At 39.2% G+C, this 18,897-nt stretch overlaps 1 protein-coding gene across 1 annotated transcript; it reads left to right on the plus strand.

The window, feature by feature from the left end:
- The first annotated feature begins 241 nt into the window (after positions 1-241).
- Positions 242-18,295, plus strand: sae1 (SUMO1 activating enzyme subunit 1). Its single transcript, XM_042413615.1, has 9 exons — positions 242-448; positions 1,614-1,725; positions 2,197-2,370; positions 7,702-7,847; positions 8,570-8,669; positions 9,440-9,545; positions 13,974-14,118; positions 15,465-15,534; positions 17,998-18,295. Exons 1-9 carry the CDS (start codon positions 348-350, stop codon positions 18,088-18,090), a joined length of 1,047 nt encoding a protein of 348 aa, XP_042269549.1. The 5' UTR covers positions 242-347; the 3' UTR covers positions 18,091-18,295.
- Positions 18,296-18,897: the final 602 nt, after the last annotated feature.

The raw sequence follows: 18,897 nt of genomic DNA on the forward strand, positions 1-18,897 counted from the left end.
TGTATAAATTATAGGTCAGCAACAGTCACATTACATAAATATAGATTAAAAAATAAACATTACAAACAAATATTGACTTCAAAACTAAAAAGACGAAAATATAATGTCTGATATAAAAACGGGAACAAACTACATAAATAAATAAATTGAGATGTCAAAAAGAAAGTATAGAAATAACAATAGCGATTATTTAAAATGCGAGTAAAACGCATCTATTGTTTCTTTTTATCAACGTCATCAGCCTGCGTCCATTAAGCGGGACTGTCGCGGCATTTGAAACATCTGCCTCTGTTGCTGCATAAAACGACGACTTTACGGTGTAATTCTCGTCTTTGGAGTGAACTGAAATGATCGATATGATCGAGAAGGAGGACCCGGTCATCAGTGAGGAGGAGGCGGCTCAGTACGACCGGCAGATCCGATTGTGGGGGCTCGATGCCCAGAAGAGGTCAGTTAGCTTTTCAGGCTAACGTTAGCGCTGAAGGCTTGAGCTTTCTTCTCTCCTGCTGCACCGTTTTGGACCAAAGTCTTTGCTTTCAGATTTTGAAGTATGCATTTTGGATTTGTGATCAGTATAGAGGATAAGTTGCAAGCAAATCATGAATGATCGATGCATTTTAGCTTTGTTCGGGGGGAAAATGCATGAAACGGAAAGCGTCAATGCAGGTTAAAGGACAGTTTCACAGTTTTTTAAGTGTATCTTAAAACTACAGTCAGATGTCCATATGAACACTCTGTAATCGTCCCTCCTGTTTTTACTGGCTAATAAAAGACCCCCCTCAAATGCGCTTCCTAAAGTGAGATCCACACAGCCACCATATGATGGAGAAAACTAATAAAGCTAATTAAGTTTATTTTCTCCTCGGAGTGTCATACAACGAAATTCTTGCTACCCTTGCACATAAAGGAAGAAAGACAGGGCATCCAGACGAAAATCCATTCATTATCAATTAATTAACATTTATAAACTGTAGACTTTAATTATTTTCATTAATGACTTATTAAGTTTAACTGCAGAATCACCTTTCAGGACTTTAGCAGCTCCGTAGCTTTCAATGTAAGTGATGGGGGCCAAAATCCACAGTGTGTCCACACAGTCATTTTGCGCAAAAATGCATTTAGTTAGTCATATCAAGTGGATATCTGCCATATTTATAGTCTTTTTAGCATCAAATTCCCTCTTTGTGTTTCCTCAGAGTGTTTCCCTGTTGAACTGTGGTGGAAGTATAGTAACAAAAAGAGGGACTTTGGCACTAAAAAGACTGTAACATTGAAAGATATCTACTTGATTTGACTCATTTTGATGGTTGAAGTTTCATATTAGCTTCAGATAAACTTTTAAATATGTTTTTGCACAGAAGGACGACTGGTCAGTATGAACAGGAGGAATGGTTACAGCAAGAAAAACATGTGTCAGTGTTCATTGGCCTCCTGACTATTGTTATAAGACAGACTTGTGAAAAAAAAAAAAAACCTTACATCACAAACACAATCCATATAGATAATATGATTGCAGTCCAAAGCAGACAGTGAGCAGTGATTGAACAGATCTCCATCAGCATGACATGAAATCTGTATTTTGTCTGCATGTGTTTGGTTTTTTTTTTTGACAGGTTGCGAGGGTCCCGTGTGCTCCTGGCAGGTTTAGGTGGTCTGGGGGCTGAAGTGGCCAAGAACTTAATCTTGGCTGGAGTTAAAGGACTCACCTTGCTGGATCATGAACAGGTTCATGAAGTTCACACCCTTTTTTCTTGTCACACACAGCACACAGCCAGTCATCCATAGGGAGGTGCTTCAGTTTGAAGCTAACATTATTTATTTTTAGCTCTCAAAACGACATCTGATATATTCATCGAGCTGAATAATAACGGATTTTTTTCAGTTTTTGCAATACTACATATGTCCACTAGATGGTGCCTGTGACAAAGTAATAGCCTTCAATGATTTTCTCTGCCCACTGTTCCCAGTGATGAGACAATCCAGCTGTTTTGCATTCATCTTACTGTGGTGACATTGCAATAACAGCTTCATATTGTTTTTAAGAGAATAAATAATTTATAGCATTCATATTTTGCCCTTTTCGATTCTGTGTAGCTAAATCATTTTTGAAAAGTGACTATATGTAAGTTGAGTGTAAAGTCCTGTACATCCTAATCCTCACCCCTCTTTGGTTTCCCCTGTTTGTGTGTCCTCCAGGTGTCAGAGGAGTCATGTCGAGCTCAGTTCCTGGTTCCAGTGACCGCTCAGGGTCAGAATCGAGCCCAGGCCTCTCTGGAGCGAGCGCAGAACCTCAACCCAATGGTAGAGGTCCACGCCGACACTGACAGAGTCGAGGACAAACCAGATGACTTCTTTCTGCAATTCGATGCGGTGAGTTGGAAATGAAGTGTTTTATTAAAGAAGAAGGTTATTTAAAGACTAACTAAAAGACAGCTGTATTCAAATAAACTAAGCAGGTACAACCAATGTGTATTTTTCTAAAAGCAAATGTGAAAACATGTTAAAGCAAAGAAACGCTGAGGAACCTCTTCACATTCCTGGGTTGATTTTGTTGTCTGTTTGTGTATTTTTCTAAGTCTTGTGTATAATTGTCCACTTGCCAGTTTTATTAGCTACACTTAACTTATTAAACTAATGCACTATAATACAACAACCCTGCGATAAATCCTACTGTCATGAAAGTTATTATCAGTTTTTATTGAATCATTCTCAGAGATGTGTTGATGGAGGTTTGTGGTGCTGTTGGGTTAAGCTGAAATGTGTTTCTAATATTTAATCTACCATAATTCATATAATTGGAACAGACAAAATATTAGAAACATCTCTCAGTATAACCCAACAAAGTTTAACAGCACAGTAAACCACAGCCTCTAAATTGACCATTAAATAAATCAACTAAAACAGATTTGAATAAAAACTGAACATGATGGTAGGATGGATGATTCATCACAGGGCTGTTGTATTATACTGCATCAGCTTTTATCTAGATGTACCTAATAAGCTGGCAGGTGAGTGTAGATCACATGTACTGAAAGTGTTTGTGCAGTAGCGTTATTTCCTCTCGGATTCTTCAAGTTAATGTGAGCACCAAGTCTTGTAACACTCAGTCTGGCCAATAGATGTTGCTTGAAGTCCATATTGTACATCAGAAACTCCTTTTCCTTGTTTTGCTTAGTGAGGCCCTTTGATCAAAACACCTGCATTAAGTTGTTATCTATTATATGTTTCTGCAGTAAAGGCATTGGCTTGGCTTTATTCTTCAGCCTGGATAGTCTGGATTTGAATGCCTTTCTTTCAACTGTTTTGTGTTATAATTAGCATATTAATAACACAATGAGGACAGCTGTCAGCCTTATATGGCTCTGTAGGGTTTACAGCAGTACTCAGAGACTATTCTCTTCATGTAACACTTTGCTGAACATTCAGACTTGCAAAACAAATAAACAAGCATGGGGCACCTTGCAGCAGCTTAATAAAAAACATTTTAACCAGATGGTATTAATTATAGTTAGTGTGAGTAACTACTGAGTATTTAGACAAAAATGCATCTGCTTTGTCTTTGAGGACGTTGGATCTGGAAAAACAAATAAAAACAGTGACTTTTAGGGATGTAGTCAACCAAAGAAGGGGGGGGGGGGGGGGGGGGGGGGGGGGGGGAGCTGCGCGACCAGTGGTTTCCCAGGCAACGACAGAGGTTGACTCACGTACCGGAAGAGCGCTGCACAGAGATTCCCAAACGCTATCGATTTCAGATATTCAGTAAACGTTCAGTACGGTCAATAAACGTTGAGTACAGTTTGACCCATGGATGCATAAAGAGAACTGGTTGCAGGAAGAGCGCTAGGCTTTGAAGCCAATTTAACATAGCGGCCAAACCGTGTAATTGCAACGTCAAGTGACGCACACTGGCCCAAAAAGACTTTATCCCATAGACTTACATTGTGAAAAGAGACGTCTGTAAATCAGTGGATATTTTTTTCTGAGCGTCACCACCCCCGCGAAATGACTTGTCTCACTATCCGAATTAAATCCGTTTGGTCCGATCACATTTCAAAAGCCTAGAAGAGCCGCCTGATTGAATTGTTTTATCCCTATTCAAGTTAGCCGGAGGGCTAAACCGGAAGTAGCCGGCTCGGCCAGCCAAAGTCATTAGTGCGCATGCTCTATGGGCCGCACAATGCGGAAGATCCGGGTACTTTCATACCAGGAAGTCGATTTTTTTTGGCTTCATGCGCCACTGAGCAACTTTCATAAGAATGAACGGGGCCCCGCTTCCGACGCTGTATCCAGTTCTCTTTATACATCCATGGTTAGACCCAGCAGTCTCCATTAGGTTGGGCGAGTTCAAAGTTGTGAAAACAACGGGGGTGTTTTGAATACACCCTCGTTTTCACAGGTAATTTGTAAGTCTGTCCCTCCCGCCGCAGGAAATAATGGATTACTCCTGGAAAGCTACTGATGTAGCACTTTTCTCCCTCTGAAAATAACACGGAGATTATTCGACCAGTGAGAATTTAGTCGGACGAGAGCATATCGATCAATTAATCGACTAGCAGACTAGCTTTTAGTAGTTTGCATCCATATTGAACAGTGTAGGAAAACACAGCGCTGAAATTGTGCATTGCTCAAACATTGGTGGATTGTGTAGAAATAAGGGCTACGATTCCTACAATGTTACACGAAGATGAATGTGAGCTTCGTCAAACACCATTAAAGTCGAGAGTCTGCTTTGAAGGGTGTCATTATTTTTATTTCAAATCCAGTGTGCAGGGGTATAGAGCCACCATGTCGAGAAGATAAATGGTTGTACTGTATAATACCTCAAACTCCTGTTGTCTTGTATTTACACCTGACTGAGGGGAAATCGCAAATTAATACAATAATTTTATCATCTTATAACTGTCATTGTGTGGTTGCTACAGTGCTATAATGAACATTTTCATTATCTTTTTATTGTTAATCCAGTAGCTGTGTTAAGAAGGGGCAAAATTTTTATTTTATGTAACACAATGAAAGTTGCTTCAGCATTTGGCATCCGTTTCCCATAACAGCTGTACACACAAGCCCAGTCTATCACTGCTGAAGGCAAGAATGTATTCAAACACCATCAGAAGCATAACACAGATTTTTTTTTTCTTTCTTTCCCTGCTGTTGTGTCTGAATTGTCGGCACTCTTTCTCCCTCTGTGGGTGCTAAGTGAGGGTCAGGAGGAGGGAGAGCGGGACGGGAGGAAGGCGGCGGGTGCTATCAGTAGCACGGTGTGAAGTGAAGAGAACGGGATGAGATGGATGTTAGTAGGACAGAGGGAGGAAGGATGAGGGGAGGGGGGGTTGGAGAAGGGAGGGCGGGATGATTTTAAAAAGCAGGAGATAAAATAAAAAAATGGGAAAACAGAGGGGGGTCTCTCTCTCTCTCTCTCTCCCTCCGCTGTAGACCACTCGTCGCTTTTATCTGCTTCCAGGGACGTATCTGTGTGTGGCTCAGCGGGAAGATGGAGGGTGATTAAAGCGGAGCAGTTGGAGTGTGTTTGCAGTTTTCATATAAGAGGCCTAATTACTGAGGGGATGAATACAATAGAAAAACACACACTGTCCATCTGGGTATTTGCAGAGTACAACTGACTCGCTGCTGCTGATCGGCTCAGTCGCTCTCTTCGCCTGTTGACTAGTTGTTTTTTTTTTAATTATTATTCTTCTGCAGTGTTTTATTGCACTGTGTCTCGAAAGAAGGAACAGAAAGATACCACACAGATAACATCATGACAGGCCAATAAATATGCAGCGTTTTTTTTTTTCCTCACATATTCAAAGCACCTGAAAACTTTTTTTTTTTTATCTTTGACTAACTGTCAAACATATTTTTTTCCTGCTGGTTTTAACTGCACCCACTTCAAGCTGGTAATAAGAGCATGCAAAGAAAAAAACAAAATGCCTTCAGTGGTGTAATCGGTCTAATTTGGCTAATATGGCAGCGTTCGTATTAATTGATTTAATTAATATGCTCTAATCACGCGATTTATCCGGGTCAAATCATTCTCACAAATCATTTCTAGGAAGGAAAAAGGTGGAGGCTAAAGGCTGATGTTGCACATCCAGCAGGCGCCAAGAGTACTTCTTCTTTTTCATGTTTTTTGTAAAAGTTTTTGCACTTTTGTATGAAAATTAAATGAGGTCAGATTTTGTTTTACTGGTCAGATAGAACTGGTTTTAACTAGTACGGTGCTATTCTACCATTCAGCCTCTCATATGTTTGTGAACATTAAAGTCCTGCTTATCTTTTATCTCAACACACTTATATCAGTATTTAGTATTTGGGAACACTCTGATCTGTCTGTCTGCTGCTGCTGTGTCAGACTCTTCAAACTCAGATGTGCAGCATCAGCCTTATCAGTGAGCTGGGGTTTGTTTTTGGGTGTGCTGGGCTGGGTCAGCAGGATAAGGTGGACCCAACCCACCGGTCAGTTGTTTACAGACGGACACCAGCCCATCCTGCTTTTAACAACATGGTAAACAGCTCAGTCGGTCTTTGTGTGGCTGAGTTTGGCTTCAGCTTCAGTTTGATCATTCTTTCAGGGAGTTAAACTACCGCCGTCTGCTGCGGTAGGTGTGTCTCAGTCAGTTTGGCAGCTGACCAGTTACTGTTCTTTACTGGTCTAATAATCAAGCAGGCTGGTGATGAAAGTCGCTGATGAATTTAGTTTGCAGCCGTTTTTCAGTGATTAAAAATATGTCTGTGTGTTCCTTTAGGGATAAATTGTAAGACAACATTACCATTTGATATTTTCTGTTAGTGCGAGCAGTTTCATTTTTAGTGTTATGCTAATAGAAAATGGAAATATGAGTGAATAACGGCACAAAAACAAAACAGCATGCGTGGTAGAGGAGGAAAAGGTGCCCAACACAGTGGGAGTTCAGTTTCATGAATTTTCATCAAAGATGCAGAAAGGAACAAAACACATATCTTATTTAAGTAAACAAAGTTGGCAGTAAGAGGTATGTAAAGTGTTCATATCTGCACATATACAGTGTAGCAATGGATTATTATTATTATTATTCGGCTCATTTGAAAGGAGTCTCTCTTCAAATCTTGGATGAAATCCTCTTTTGACAATCTATTGTTGTTGTCGTTATTGAGACACAGCCAATTATTACGTAAGTTACAGAAGCTGCAAATGCAACCTGTCAGATTTATCAGATGTATCTCTGGGAGCGGTTTGGATGGTGGAGAATGGGGGAAAACTTATAAAACTGCCCCAAACAACATGGTGCTGAGAAAGAAACCTTGTAACCTTTGTTAACTTTGTCTCATAATCTCTGAATGGCAGGTTTGAATCCTTGAAGAAGCCAAAAAACAGCACAAAAAAATATTTTTTTGCTTCCAGAGTATAAAACTCTGCATTATAATTATTTGTAAAGAAGAAATTCAGCTAAACATTACAAAGTTTACTGTTAAATAAAAGGAACATATATGGATTCATAACTTTTTATCAGCTATGTTCTTCAACATTATCTTATGTGTTTTACTGTGTATATATAAAAGAGTTGATTACATAAATGAATCCATCTTGGTTGGTATACCTACAGTAGGGGGTCGGCGGCTGTTGCTTGAGGCACTTTGACATTACTGGTTATACTGGGAATTGATCAGGCAAACCCTCGGACCAGCGAGCAGCCTCCCTGACGAGCCTTTTTCCTCCCTCAGGTTTGTCTGACAGGCTGCTCCAGAGACCTGATGGTGCGGGTCGACCAGTTGTGCTCTCAGCGCAACATCAAGGTCTTCTGTGGGGACGTTTACGGTTACTACGGTTACATGTTCTGCAACCTCGGAAAGGAGTACAGCTATGTTGAGTAAGTGTAACATTTGCATTCCTCATTCGTGGGACCTTTTCTTTGCATGCCCACATGTTTATGTGGGTTTCTGCAAGATGTTCCAGTTTCCTCCCACCATCGAAGACGTGTATGTTAGGGTTAATACTCCCAGTGTATTGGATGGGTCAAATGCAGAAGATACATTTAATTTCAGTGTATGTGAGTCTTGACAAAAATCCCATATTAGTGGTTGTTATAACAGACAAACAGTATAAGTTCAGTCATCTGTATCACTACTAACTGAGCCATGAAGTAGTGAAAAAAGTAGAAAAAGACTCCATTTAAGCTGCAGTGCATCACCTTCATACAGTAACTAAATCCTCTCATATCAAATCATTATATTAATCAATCACATTAAATAACTAAATGTTGCTTTTGATTAGTTTATAGGAAATGCATACACCCGCTGTGCATCCACACACGTTCTAGAAGTGATGCTAAAATAGGATTTTAGTTTGCTGAGCACATTAGTGACGGTTGAGCGGCTTCAACAGGCGGAACTATAATTATTTTAGGCAGCAGGCAGATTTTTCTTCACACTGCTGGTTTTGTAGCTTTCAGGTCCGCCGCAGCTAAAATGAGTTATATAGATGAATTTGTTTTTCTAATGTAGTAGTGACCCATACTGTAATACTGACCCTTGTGTTTAGTGATAATGTTGGATATCTTTATCTTCCCTCGCTGTCTCTCTCTTCTCTTAGGGAGAAACCTAAACTAGTGAAACCAACTGGAGATTCCAACGATGGTCCAGAGGCAAAGAAAGCCAAAGTTGATCCCAATGAGACCACCATGGTGAAAAAGGTGAGTGGATGGACACACAGCCAAATATGTTTTATCTTATCCCAACAGTCATCCATTTTTATTTACTGACTTTTCTTTGTGAGCACTAATAATATTCAGAACATTGCACAAAATGGGAAAAAGTTCTCAGAACATTTTTGATTGTTTGTGAGGTTTTAATTTCTTCCTCACATGTTCAAAATGAAAAGTTATTAATTCTTCTTACTTTCTGTTTCTTACAAACATGAACTAGTTTGTAATTTGTCTGCCTAGTGAACAACTGTAAACTGTAAAAAAGTATTTTATAGATATGACTCCAGTTCACCTCAGTTAGTTTCTTTTGGCAGTTTAATGAATCCATATATTGATTGATTGATTGAATTGTTTATTTAAGTGTCCTGAACCTTTCTGGTGGGATTACAAGACACCAGTCAAAAATAACCAAGATGGCCACATGATATATCATCATGTACAGTTCCACAGATTCAGAAATAAAACATTTCAGAACATTTAGTTTACATGGAGGAAATGTCCCGTTGTGATAGATACAATATTCTCTGTCTTAGCTGCCAAACATCTCTTATAAATCTCACTAAAATTAAAATGTCCATATTAAAAAGCCGACTCAGCATCGGACAACCAAAACAAATCAGGGTTTTTCAAAAACAACCAAACAAATCAATCAAACAACTCTCTTATTCCTAGAGAGAAATGAATGAATGAATGAATTAACAGACCACTGACTCACTCATTACTGACCTGACATGTTGTCTTTATCTGGTACCCAACAGACGACCAGTTTCTGCACCCTGAAGGAGGCTCTGGAGGTTGACTGGTCGAGTGAGAAGGCCAAAGCGGGTCTGAAGCGGACTCCTGTGGACTACTTCCTGCTTCATGGTACTTAAAAGTATAACTTTGATGATTAAACAAATAATTTGTTAAGTAAAAATACAAAATATCTTGCAGTAATGCAGGTTGTAAATATGAAAATTAGCTGTTTTTCTCTGATTTGTATCATTGTGGATGTAAAACCTTTTGAGGTTTTTTGAGTATTTGTCAGAAAAGATCAATTTATGAGTTTTTTTCAGACACCTTGGGCTCTGGTAATTGCTGATTATTTGCATTTTAAAAAATTAATCAATTAAGTGAAAATATAGTCTGTGCAAATTTGTAGCTGCAGTATAAAGATGTCAAGTCTAAACATACATGATCTGGATGACTCAGAATTTATAGATAATGAAGATAATCAGCAGCTGAAACCCTAAAACGTTTATTTTCTTGGTGTTAAAAAGTTTTGAAATTAAAGTTTTAAAATTGTTTAGTTCTTTTAGGAGTGATAATTTTTAAACTGGAAGCAGCTTTATCTTTAAATTTGACTATTTTCATGCTCTGAAATTAAAAGAACTGTCTGCACGCCTTCCTGTCTGCTCGACCGTGCGAAGGTCAGAATTCACAGCAGAGTATTTCATGCTATTAGATAAGAAAATAATGTTGTAAATAGTAAATATTATTACCGTTTTCGCCAACATTTCAGTAGAATTTTTATGGTGAGATACATGTGAGATTAATCAGTATTAAGTCTGTGGAGGAGGCAGAACACAAACAATATTTCCGTACAGAAAACTGATCAAATATCACAAAGAATTCTGAAAGGCCTAAAAAAGTATAGAAATTAGAAACCGAGAACGCGTAGGATCACTCCTGCCAGACTGAAACACATACCGCGAGCATGCAAAATCACTGGTTCCAATTTCGATGACGAGCTCTGATGGCACATGACCGGAAAAATCGTATCCATAAAGTTTAAATGTCATCCTAAGTGAAGGGCGAAGTGTTAAATGGAAAACGACGCCCGAAAGTTTGTAAAATTCAATAAGCTGATTTATTGAGGGGGGGGGATGATGTTGTTACTCTGACTCTTAATTGCACATCAATAATCATGTAAACTTAAGGTTAATTTTAACTGTACCTTCCTGTTTTTCAGGTTATTTACAGTCTCTGACCTTTTTTTTAAGAGTTGTTATTGTCCCCCGTGTCACCTGCACCGTTCTCACACGTTACACGCTAGTTTCCATCACAGGCCGTCCATGGCCAATCATGTGCACTGAGGGTAGAATAGAGAACAACCACGACACGTACACCGCATGACAACAAGCATATAGGGACAGGAAATCAACAGAAAATAGTTACTAGGTGTAAAAAAAAAAACAACAACTTTTGTTTGTGCATAAATACAGAAAATAATGAAAATTCAGTTCAGCTTCGGCAGAATGCATAAGTCACAAATATGAGGTGAAACAATGCATTTCTGCAAGATTATATAATATTTAATGATCATATAGAATTTATAATGTTCCTCACTGATGGTAAATTTCCTTGCAAAAAGTGCATCTAACAAAAAAACATTACAACAACATGCTACACGTTATAAAGATCAATCCATATTCAAACTAATGGGAGTTAGAATTAAAACACTTATTATTACTACTGAGTTGCTGTTAAGATGAAGACTTGCAGTGGAAATATATGATCTTTTTAAGCAGTGACCCTTCACCCAGGCAGCATCAGTTCAAAAACAAGATATGAGGTAAACATTGTCCTTTTTGCACACCACAATAGCTTTCACCTATAAAGACAGAGGAAATGATACGCAATGACATAATGGCATATTGTGCCCCTCAGTGTGTACAAACCTCAGCTATAGAAATGAACAAACACATACATCACCTGTGCAAAGTGTTATACACACCTAGTGCTATTTTTAACTGTGGCGCTTGCATCATCGTGATGCAGCTCACAACAACATATACATACATAACTATGTAAACTATTAAAAAAACACAAATTACATCATTTTAAAGCATGTTTGTCTTTCACAAAAATGCACATCTGTATTATCATTGACTGAAATGGGTGAAAAATAGAAGTTTAAAATGATTATATTGATGCATACTTTGAAATTCACACCATTGCATTGCACTGCAGTGTTGGGTTTTTGAAAGTAAACAGATGTGTTGTAAGAAAATCTGACAATAACTATTTTTTATAACCTATATTTACAATCTTTGAATTAATTCTTTCCTCAGAGTTTTTTATTCTTTTCAGGATGGGAAAAAAAGGGGGAAAATGTCATCATATCAGATGTGAAAAACATTGACTGGCTGATATTGAACTTTTAAAAATCAAACACCCACAAATAGCAGCCAGATGCAGTCATGTGACAGTGGGTGTCTGGTAAACTTATTTTACTAATCAGCTCATTTGCTTCCTAATCACTAGAGTATCGGTACTCAACAGAAATAACCCAGCACCAACTAGAATCAAAGCTTCTCCAGTCAAACAAAACCTGCATTCGATCCTTTTTGTACCCAGATCTATTTAAAAATGACTTTGTATGGTTTTGCTTACAGCCAATCACTGCAAGTGTTCCTAAATTTAATGCAACATGTGATTGACCCACTGAGGCTGCAGCTGCAGCCCATACAGTCTGTGGTGACGATGCTTCATTGTACAGTTTTGCACATTTATTTAATAAATATGTCAATAATTTGAAGCAGTTTCAAAATGTCTTTGCGTATAAATCCTGTGGTCATGGGTATCGGATGAAGTACTGTATCGGTATCAGCATTACTTTAAACGATACCCAGCCCTGCTAGTCTTTCATCGTCTGCAGGTGGATTATTTTTGAACATCTCTGCTGGTTATTTTCAGGTTTGTGCGAGCCCTCGTGGCCTTTAATCTAATAAAATCTCTGAAACTCCCCTCTACCCGCTACCCAGCCTCGCCCTACTGTCTTCAGTCTGATGCGTGTTTGAAGTCGATTTTTCTGAGTGGAAACACCGCCTAATTTTTTTTTTTGTTTGTTTTTTTATTGAGTGAAGATGAGACAGAACGCGGTGTTATTACTCCTGTGCTGTTTCTATAATTGGAGCTAGCGGTTGTTGTTTTGGGCGACCGATGAGGAAGTGGCTCTTCCTCTGTTACAACTGCTTCCTGTCTCACTAGGAACAGTCGGTGATCTGAACCGCAGGTGGGGCGTGTGCACGTCTGTGTGCTCGCTTATTATCTTTGTCATCTCTGATCTAGTTAATCTCCGTTTTTGTTTTTTTATTTATATATATGTATATATACATACACAGAATGTAGCCTGATAAGACAAGTTGACCAGCAGGAGATAAAATAACATTAATACATATAAAAAAAAGCAGAAAAAGAGAGAAAATCTGTGTATTACAACATGTAAAAATAAATCATACAAGTCCTGTTCTGCTGCCAGCTCTCTCTCACTCACTGCACAGATATTGTAACATGCGGAAAAGATATTGTTTATTGTATTTGACCTTCATCTGCAGGTTTAGACGTAAAAGGACCATCTCAGATATTTCCCCCCTTCGACTTTAATCTGCAAAGACGATCACGTATCACCACTGCTGGTACATGTGTAGGGTTTTTTTTTTAGAGATACTATCGTTGTTCCATCCACGCGCACTTTTTATTATAATCTGTTATGAAATTTCTGCTTGATTTCCTGCCTGCTGCAGCCCCTTGAGTGTGATGCCATTTGTGCCAGTCTTTAACTTTCTACTAAACACTAAAAGTTTGACTGATTAAAGGGCAGAGCTGTGGTGTGAAAATGATTCATCGCCACTACTCGCGCGCTGGTGGAAATGGCCGTGGGAGGACCTGACTTCCTCATGTGGTTTTAAGTTAATGGACGAACAGGAAATATGTGGGCGACGTGTTGATGTGTGCGTCTGTGTGACACTATGTGGAGAAGTCAGTTACCATTTGAAATATCGCTTATGACCAAATAAAGTATGCGCTTCTGATTTTTTTTTTTAATTTCTCAATCAGTCCTGCAGTTGACTCTTGGAGACAGGAAGGAGGTTTTTCTTTACTCTAAGAGGAAGCACTAATATATGTGTGTGTGTGTGTGTTTGCATGCATTAGTCTGTGCAGCCTCTTAATTTGATGTGGGGAAACGTAGGTCTAATCGGATGAAATGGTTGATGGTGCAACCGCATACCGATCTTATCCTGTTTCAAAGGGAGCAGCAGCCAAGATGAGATGTTGTCTTTTCCATAAGATGATAATTCACGGTGGAAGTCACTTGAAAGCGTGATGAAATTATAAATGGCAATAGTGCAATAGATTATATGGAAAATATTGCTTTAGAAAAAATGGTGTAAACTTGTTTCCAGCCTCTCAACTGTCTCCCCCCCCCCCCCCTTTTCTGTTTCTGTTTCTCATGTTTCCTGATCCCCCCCCCCCCCCTCCTCTCTCTCTCCCTCTCTCTATCTCTCTCTCTCCCCTCTATCTCCGCAGTCCTGTTGAAGTTTCGCACAGACAAAGGCCGTGACCCCGACCCACAGTCCTCTGCAGAAGACAGTCAGCTCCTGAGACAGATCCGTGATGACGTCCTGGAGGCCCTGGCGGTGAGCGGTGACCTCCTGAACGATGACTTCATCAGGTACAAACTGTCTCGGATAATTCCCTCCGATAAGAGATGGAGGCTCATTAACAGTGTCGAAGTGTCTCTAATCTAATAAATACATTTAAATAACCAGGATACAGTTTCTGTGCTCTGATGAGACACTTTCATGTTTCATTTTTCACATCCTAACGCTTCTAATTAGGGCACAATGAACCCTACACATCAACTTGTCAACAACAACACTGATATATGCAAAGGATTTTACTTTTTAACTGCTTTTGCTCAGCTGTTTTTATCAGCTGCTGCAACAATAAACTTGTGGGGGAAAAAAATAAATTAATAAAAGGAAAGCAAAGATCATAAATCTCTAACCAAAGTCTAAAAAAAGACCAAACAGCCTGTAGCCCCTTTTACACAGCCAGTTCATGGTGGGAATGTTGCACCTTTTATTCTGTATAATAGGTACAGACACAGAGTCGGCGGGGGCAGAGTTACTCCGCCAATAGTGGTGGAGAATGGGGGGGGGGGAAACTTATAAAACTGCCCTGAACAACATGGTGCTGAGGAAAAAACAGCATCGTTTTCTGTAACCTTGATAAACTTTGTCTCATAACCTCTGAGTGGCAGGTTTGAATCCCTGAAGCACAAAAAACTAGAGTCTAAAACTCTGCATTATAATTATTTGTAAAGAAGATATTCAGCTACGGAGGAAGTCACAGAGCCGGACTGATGTCTATCTGTGTAAAAGGGATAAAAGGCGGGAAAGGGAGCTGACGCTGTTGTGTTAGACTTCACACCTCTGAATCCACACTTCAGTGTAAAAAAAAAAAAAAAAAAAAAAGCAAAGGCGGCTTAATGATGGATCTTCTTCACGGCTATAAAGCAGGATCTCTGTATGAAAGAGCCTGATGATGAGCCGTAAAGTGGGGCCGGGCTGGAAAGTCTGTCTGCAGATCTGTTCTGGTTTATTTATTCACAGTTTTCATTTTTCTGATTTGCAATAAGAAAACATGGATTTGCAAGTTTGTTTTGTTAATAATCCAAAGATAACTAACGCTGATGAAGATTTAATTACTACACTCTCACATACACACTGTGGACAAAAACAACATGTTACTGTTATTTTGTCCCAAAGTCTGACTTGGTGATTAACCCAAACATCCATGAACTCAGTTCAACTAGGCCACCACAGTAATGGCGGCGGCGGCGATGCTTAACAGCTCGACTCATAAATCAGACAGTAAATTAGTGTGTGGCAAGGCTCCAGGCTGACTGTTTTTTTTTTTTTTTTACATTAATAGCTCTGGAGCCAGTAATTTTCTCAGTTTCTTCACACTTTTCTGTTTAGTCACCATGTTTTTTCTTGTACTGTCTGTCCTCAGTTTCTGCTTCTCTGAGATGTCTCCCGTGTGCGCCGTCGTGGGAGGAGTCCTAGGACAAGAAATCGTCAAGGTAAGCGTGTAAATACTGGGAAGCTATTTATGCAACCCAATCAAAGCGTCGTGCTGCAATCATAACGTCAGGAAACGGTTTGCGCCATCACTCTGAATGTTATCCGCTCTGATGAAGCTCTCAGGATCCATCGTGTTGCAGTAAGTGATGAAGACAGTGTGTGTGTGTGTGTGTATGTGTATGTGTGTGTGTGTGAGGGAGTCAGTCAGCTGACAGGTGGCCACTCCGCCGGTTCCTGGGTCACATCCAGAAAAACAACAGCGACTCTGCTCTGTGTAGAAGTGATTTTCAGTGTGACCACAGCGCGGCTCAGTGTGACGCGCTGGCAGCAGCCTCTAAAAAAAAAAAAAAAAAAAAAAAAAAGAAGAAGAAATGATTTATAACGTCCTCCGGGCTGAACAACATAATAAACTCATTGATATTGCAACATAAAAGAACATCATATGGACTTCACTAGGAAATCCAATTGGAAACATATGACTGAGAAGATACACTAACACTGTTTATACATATGGAAGATTCCCACAGTAGAAAGCCTGGAGTCCGACAGTACGTGCAGACATGAGAGTATAAAAAGAAAACTATTAATCATATGAGTCAATGGTTGATATTCATGTCATACACTTAACATAGACAAACATTTGTGTGATAAACATAATAACTGTGACAAGATGTTTAGCAATGAAATAATAGATGGTTCTGGTAAAAATAAACAAATAAGATGACGGTAAATTTTAAATTAAATCAGTAGAAGTTGCATATTAAAAATAAAAATATAAGTATACAGGGGCTTCCATAGTTATTATTGTGAGTAAAACTACAATCACAAGTCCAGCTGAAGCAAATATGAGGCTTCAGCAGTCAGTTAGACAAATTAAGTGTTTGGTTTTTTTTTACCCCAAAGTTATATATATATTTTTTTCTTATTGTTAACAAATCTCATGTGCAGAGCAAGCAGCAACCTCTGGGACTGAAACTGAAGCCAACTGCAGTTCCTCAAATGGCCACTTGAGGCTCCAAGACCCCCATGTTAAAATAACTAACTTTACAGCAGAAATAAACATGTTTACAGCCTGGTACAAAAAAAAAACAGTTTTGGTCTCTATAGCTGATTTCCCCTTTCATGACAACTGAACAGGGAGTGAATTAAAGTTTGCTAGGTTGCTTGTTTCAGCAACCAGGCTTCGTTCAGCTGCCTCTGCTCCACTTCTTTGCCCATCTTTGATTAGCCGGGAGTGACCCGAGCTTCAAAACCACTCTAAAGAAACCAGTGGATGACATCACGGTGGCTACGTCCAGAGCCAAACCAACAATGAACCGATCAGCTTACAAGTATTGTGTGTTTTTATCCAAATCCTGATGCATCTTCCTCCTCTGTGCCGTAGAGCTCCGTTGTTGTCTAAAAAAACTATTAAAACTGCAGTGAGCGACATGTTCCTTCACCACAAAGAGTTCAGTCACATTAGTTTGTTTTAAAAACAGCCGATAACAGCGATGACGTTTTCAGGAATAAGATGCATCAGGCTTTGGATAAACACACACACACACAATACTTGTAAGTAGGATGAGTTCATCGGCGGTTTGATTCTGCACATGAGATTTGTTGACAAAAGGAAAAAAATAGTTTATCCTTTAACTTTGGGGGGAAAAAACTCTCATATTTGCTTCAGCTGGACTCCACTTCTGACTAATCTCATGTCTTAGTTTGAATGTGGTGACTTTGAATCAGCCAGTTGTTGAAAAGTTGTCCAACTTGATGTGTAAGTTAGTTTCCTCTTTATAATCTTTAAGATTCATCTCACAGATAAAAACACTGTTATTATTATTATTATTATTATTATTATTTAATGCACCAGTAGACTGTAGAGAAAACAGGCTGTTCTCTCATGACCTGAATAAGATTTCACCTCCAACGCTCAGCAGATTAGAAACAATTTTTTTTTTTTTTCCTGAGCTGTCTGCGTGTTGACCCCCAGGCTGAGGTAACCGGGAGTTCAGGTTAGGGTAAGAGTGAGTGTGAGAGGGAGGGAGGGGAGGGACTGTCAGTTCAGAATCAGACTTATTGGCACGAGGCCAACTTGCCGTCTCTATGGTGATTACGAAACCTACGGCAACAGGCTGACTGATGCCTTCGCCGGGTGAATCTGACTTTATTACACTCAAGCACAGAAAACTCACTTTTATGCACTGAAGCAGTGAGGAGTGTGACAGACGAGCATCATGTGGGTTCACATGCTCTAATATGATAGAAAACTGGCTTTAAAACTGCTTTCTGGTCATACTGGTTTCCTTAATAACCTTTACAGTTTTAGCACGCCACAAAATATTGTGGCTTGGGGTTAAAAATAACATAAAAACTGTATATTATTATTATATTTTATGGACAATTATGACCATAATGGTTGATTATTAAAGACACATTTGGAAAGAGTCATTAATCCTTCTCTCTTTCTGTTTTTTCAGGCTCTCTCCCAACGAGACCCTCCACACCGGAACTTCTTCTTCTTCGATGGCCGTAAAGGCAACGGCATAGTCGACTACTTTGGACAAAACTAATCAGTCTACACAAAAACTCCAGCAAACTACTGTCTCTTCTTTAGTTTGTTCTGTCAGATTATTTATGTCAATAATTTCTCCACTAGTCATAAAATTCTTCTTTTTTTTTTTCTGTCATTGGATCCCGTTTCCCACAGAACCTGACGTTTTCTCAAGCACACAGTGGGATTTTTTACATTTGCTAATAAAACATTGTTTGATAAAACATTCTGCATCAAGTCTCTGCGTTAATTTAACCTCGCAAACATGTTTTTAATGCTTGTGTGCCAGAGTTATGTGATGTCTATTTGTAGTAAAAAAAATAATTATGCTGCATTCATGTGCTGCTGGAAAAATTGGAAATCTCGGATGTTGTGTTGCATCAGCATGATTTTCTCCTCTGAAAATCAAACATAAGTCGAAATCCTCACGATCGAATCTGAGTAAAACTACGTGAACCTCTTTAACCCCACAGAGGCTTCTGTCATCGCTGCCGTTTCATGCTGTGCAGATGACCCGGGCTCAAAGATTTAAAGTTTCAGCGTCAGATATGATGAATTACAAGGAAAATCTGCTCATAAATTAAAATATGACGGCTTTGATTTAAATATATACTGGATTATGTGAGGTTCTTTAGGAGAATTTGGGGGGTTTTAAGTGATAAAAGCAAACTTGCAATGTTGAGAGTCTCAGCTGTAATTCAACAAATCAATGTGGTGGATTTGCCAAGAAAGTCAAAAGTGTTGTTTAGCCGAGGGTATGACTGTATTTGGTTAAACCTCTCACTGCTTGGCATGTGACTCATCAAACCAAACATGGCTCCACAGC

The sequence above is a fragment of the Thunnus maccoyii genome, chromosome 6 (genome assembly GCF_910596095.1).
Source record: "Thunnus maccoyii chromosome 6, fThuMac1.1, whole genome shotgun sequence".
NCBI classification, from domain to species: domain Eukaryota; kingdom Metazoa; phylum Chordata; class Actinopteri; order Scombriformes; family Scombridae; genus Thunnus; species Thunnus maccoyii.

Bases quoted from the DNA above. Each gene is read 5' to 3' on its own strand.
- sae1 (XM_042413615.1), top strand. From the start codon at position 348: ATGATCGATATGATCGAGAAGGAGGACCCGGTCATCAGTGAGGAGGAG. The intron at 449-1,613 runs GTCAGTTAGCTT...TTTTTTTGACAG, and splicing joins GGGCTCGATGCCCAGAAGAG to GTTGCGAGGGTCCCGTGTGC. The intron at 1,726-2,196 runs GTTCATGAAGTT...TGTGTCCTCCAG, and splicing joins CCTTGCTGGATCATGAACAG to GTGTCAGAGGAGTCATGTCG.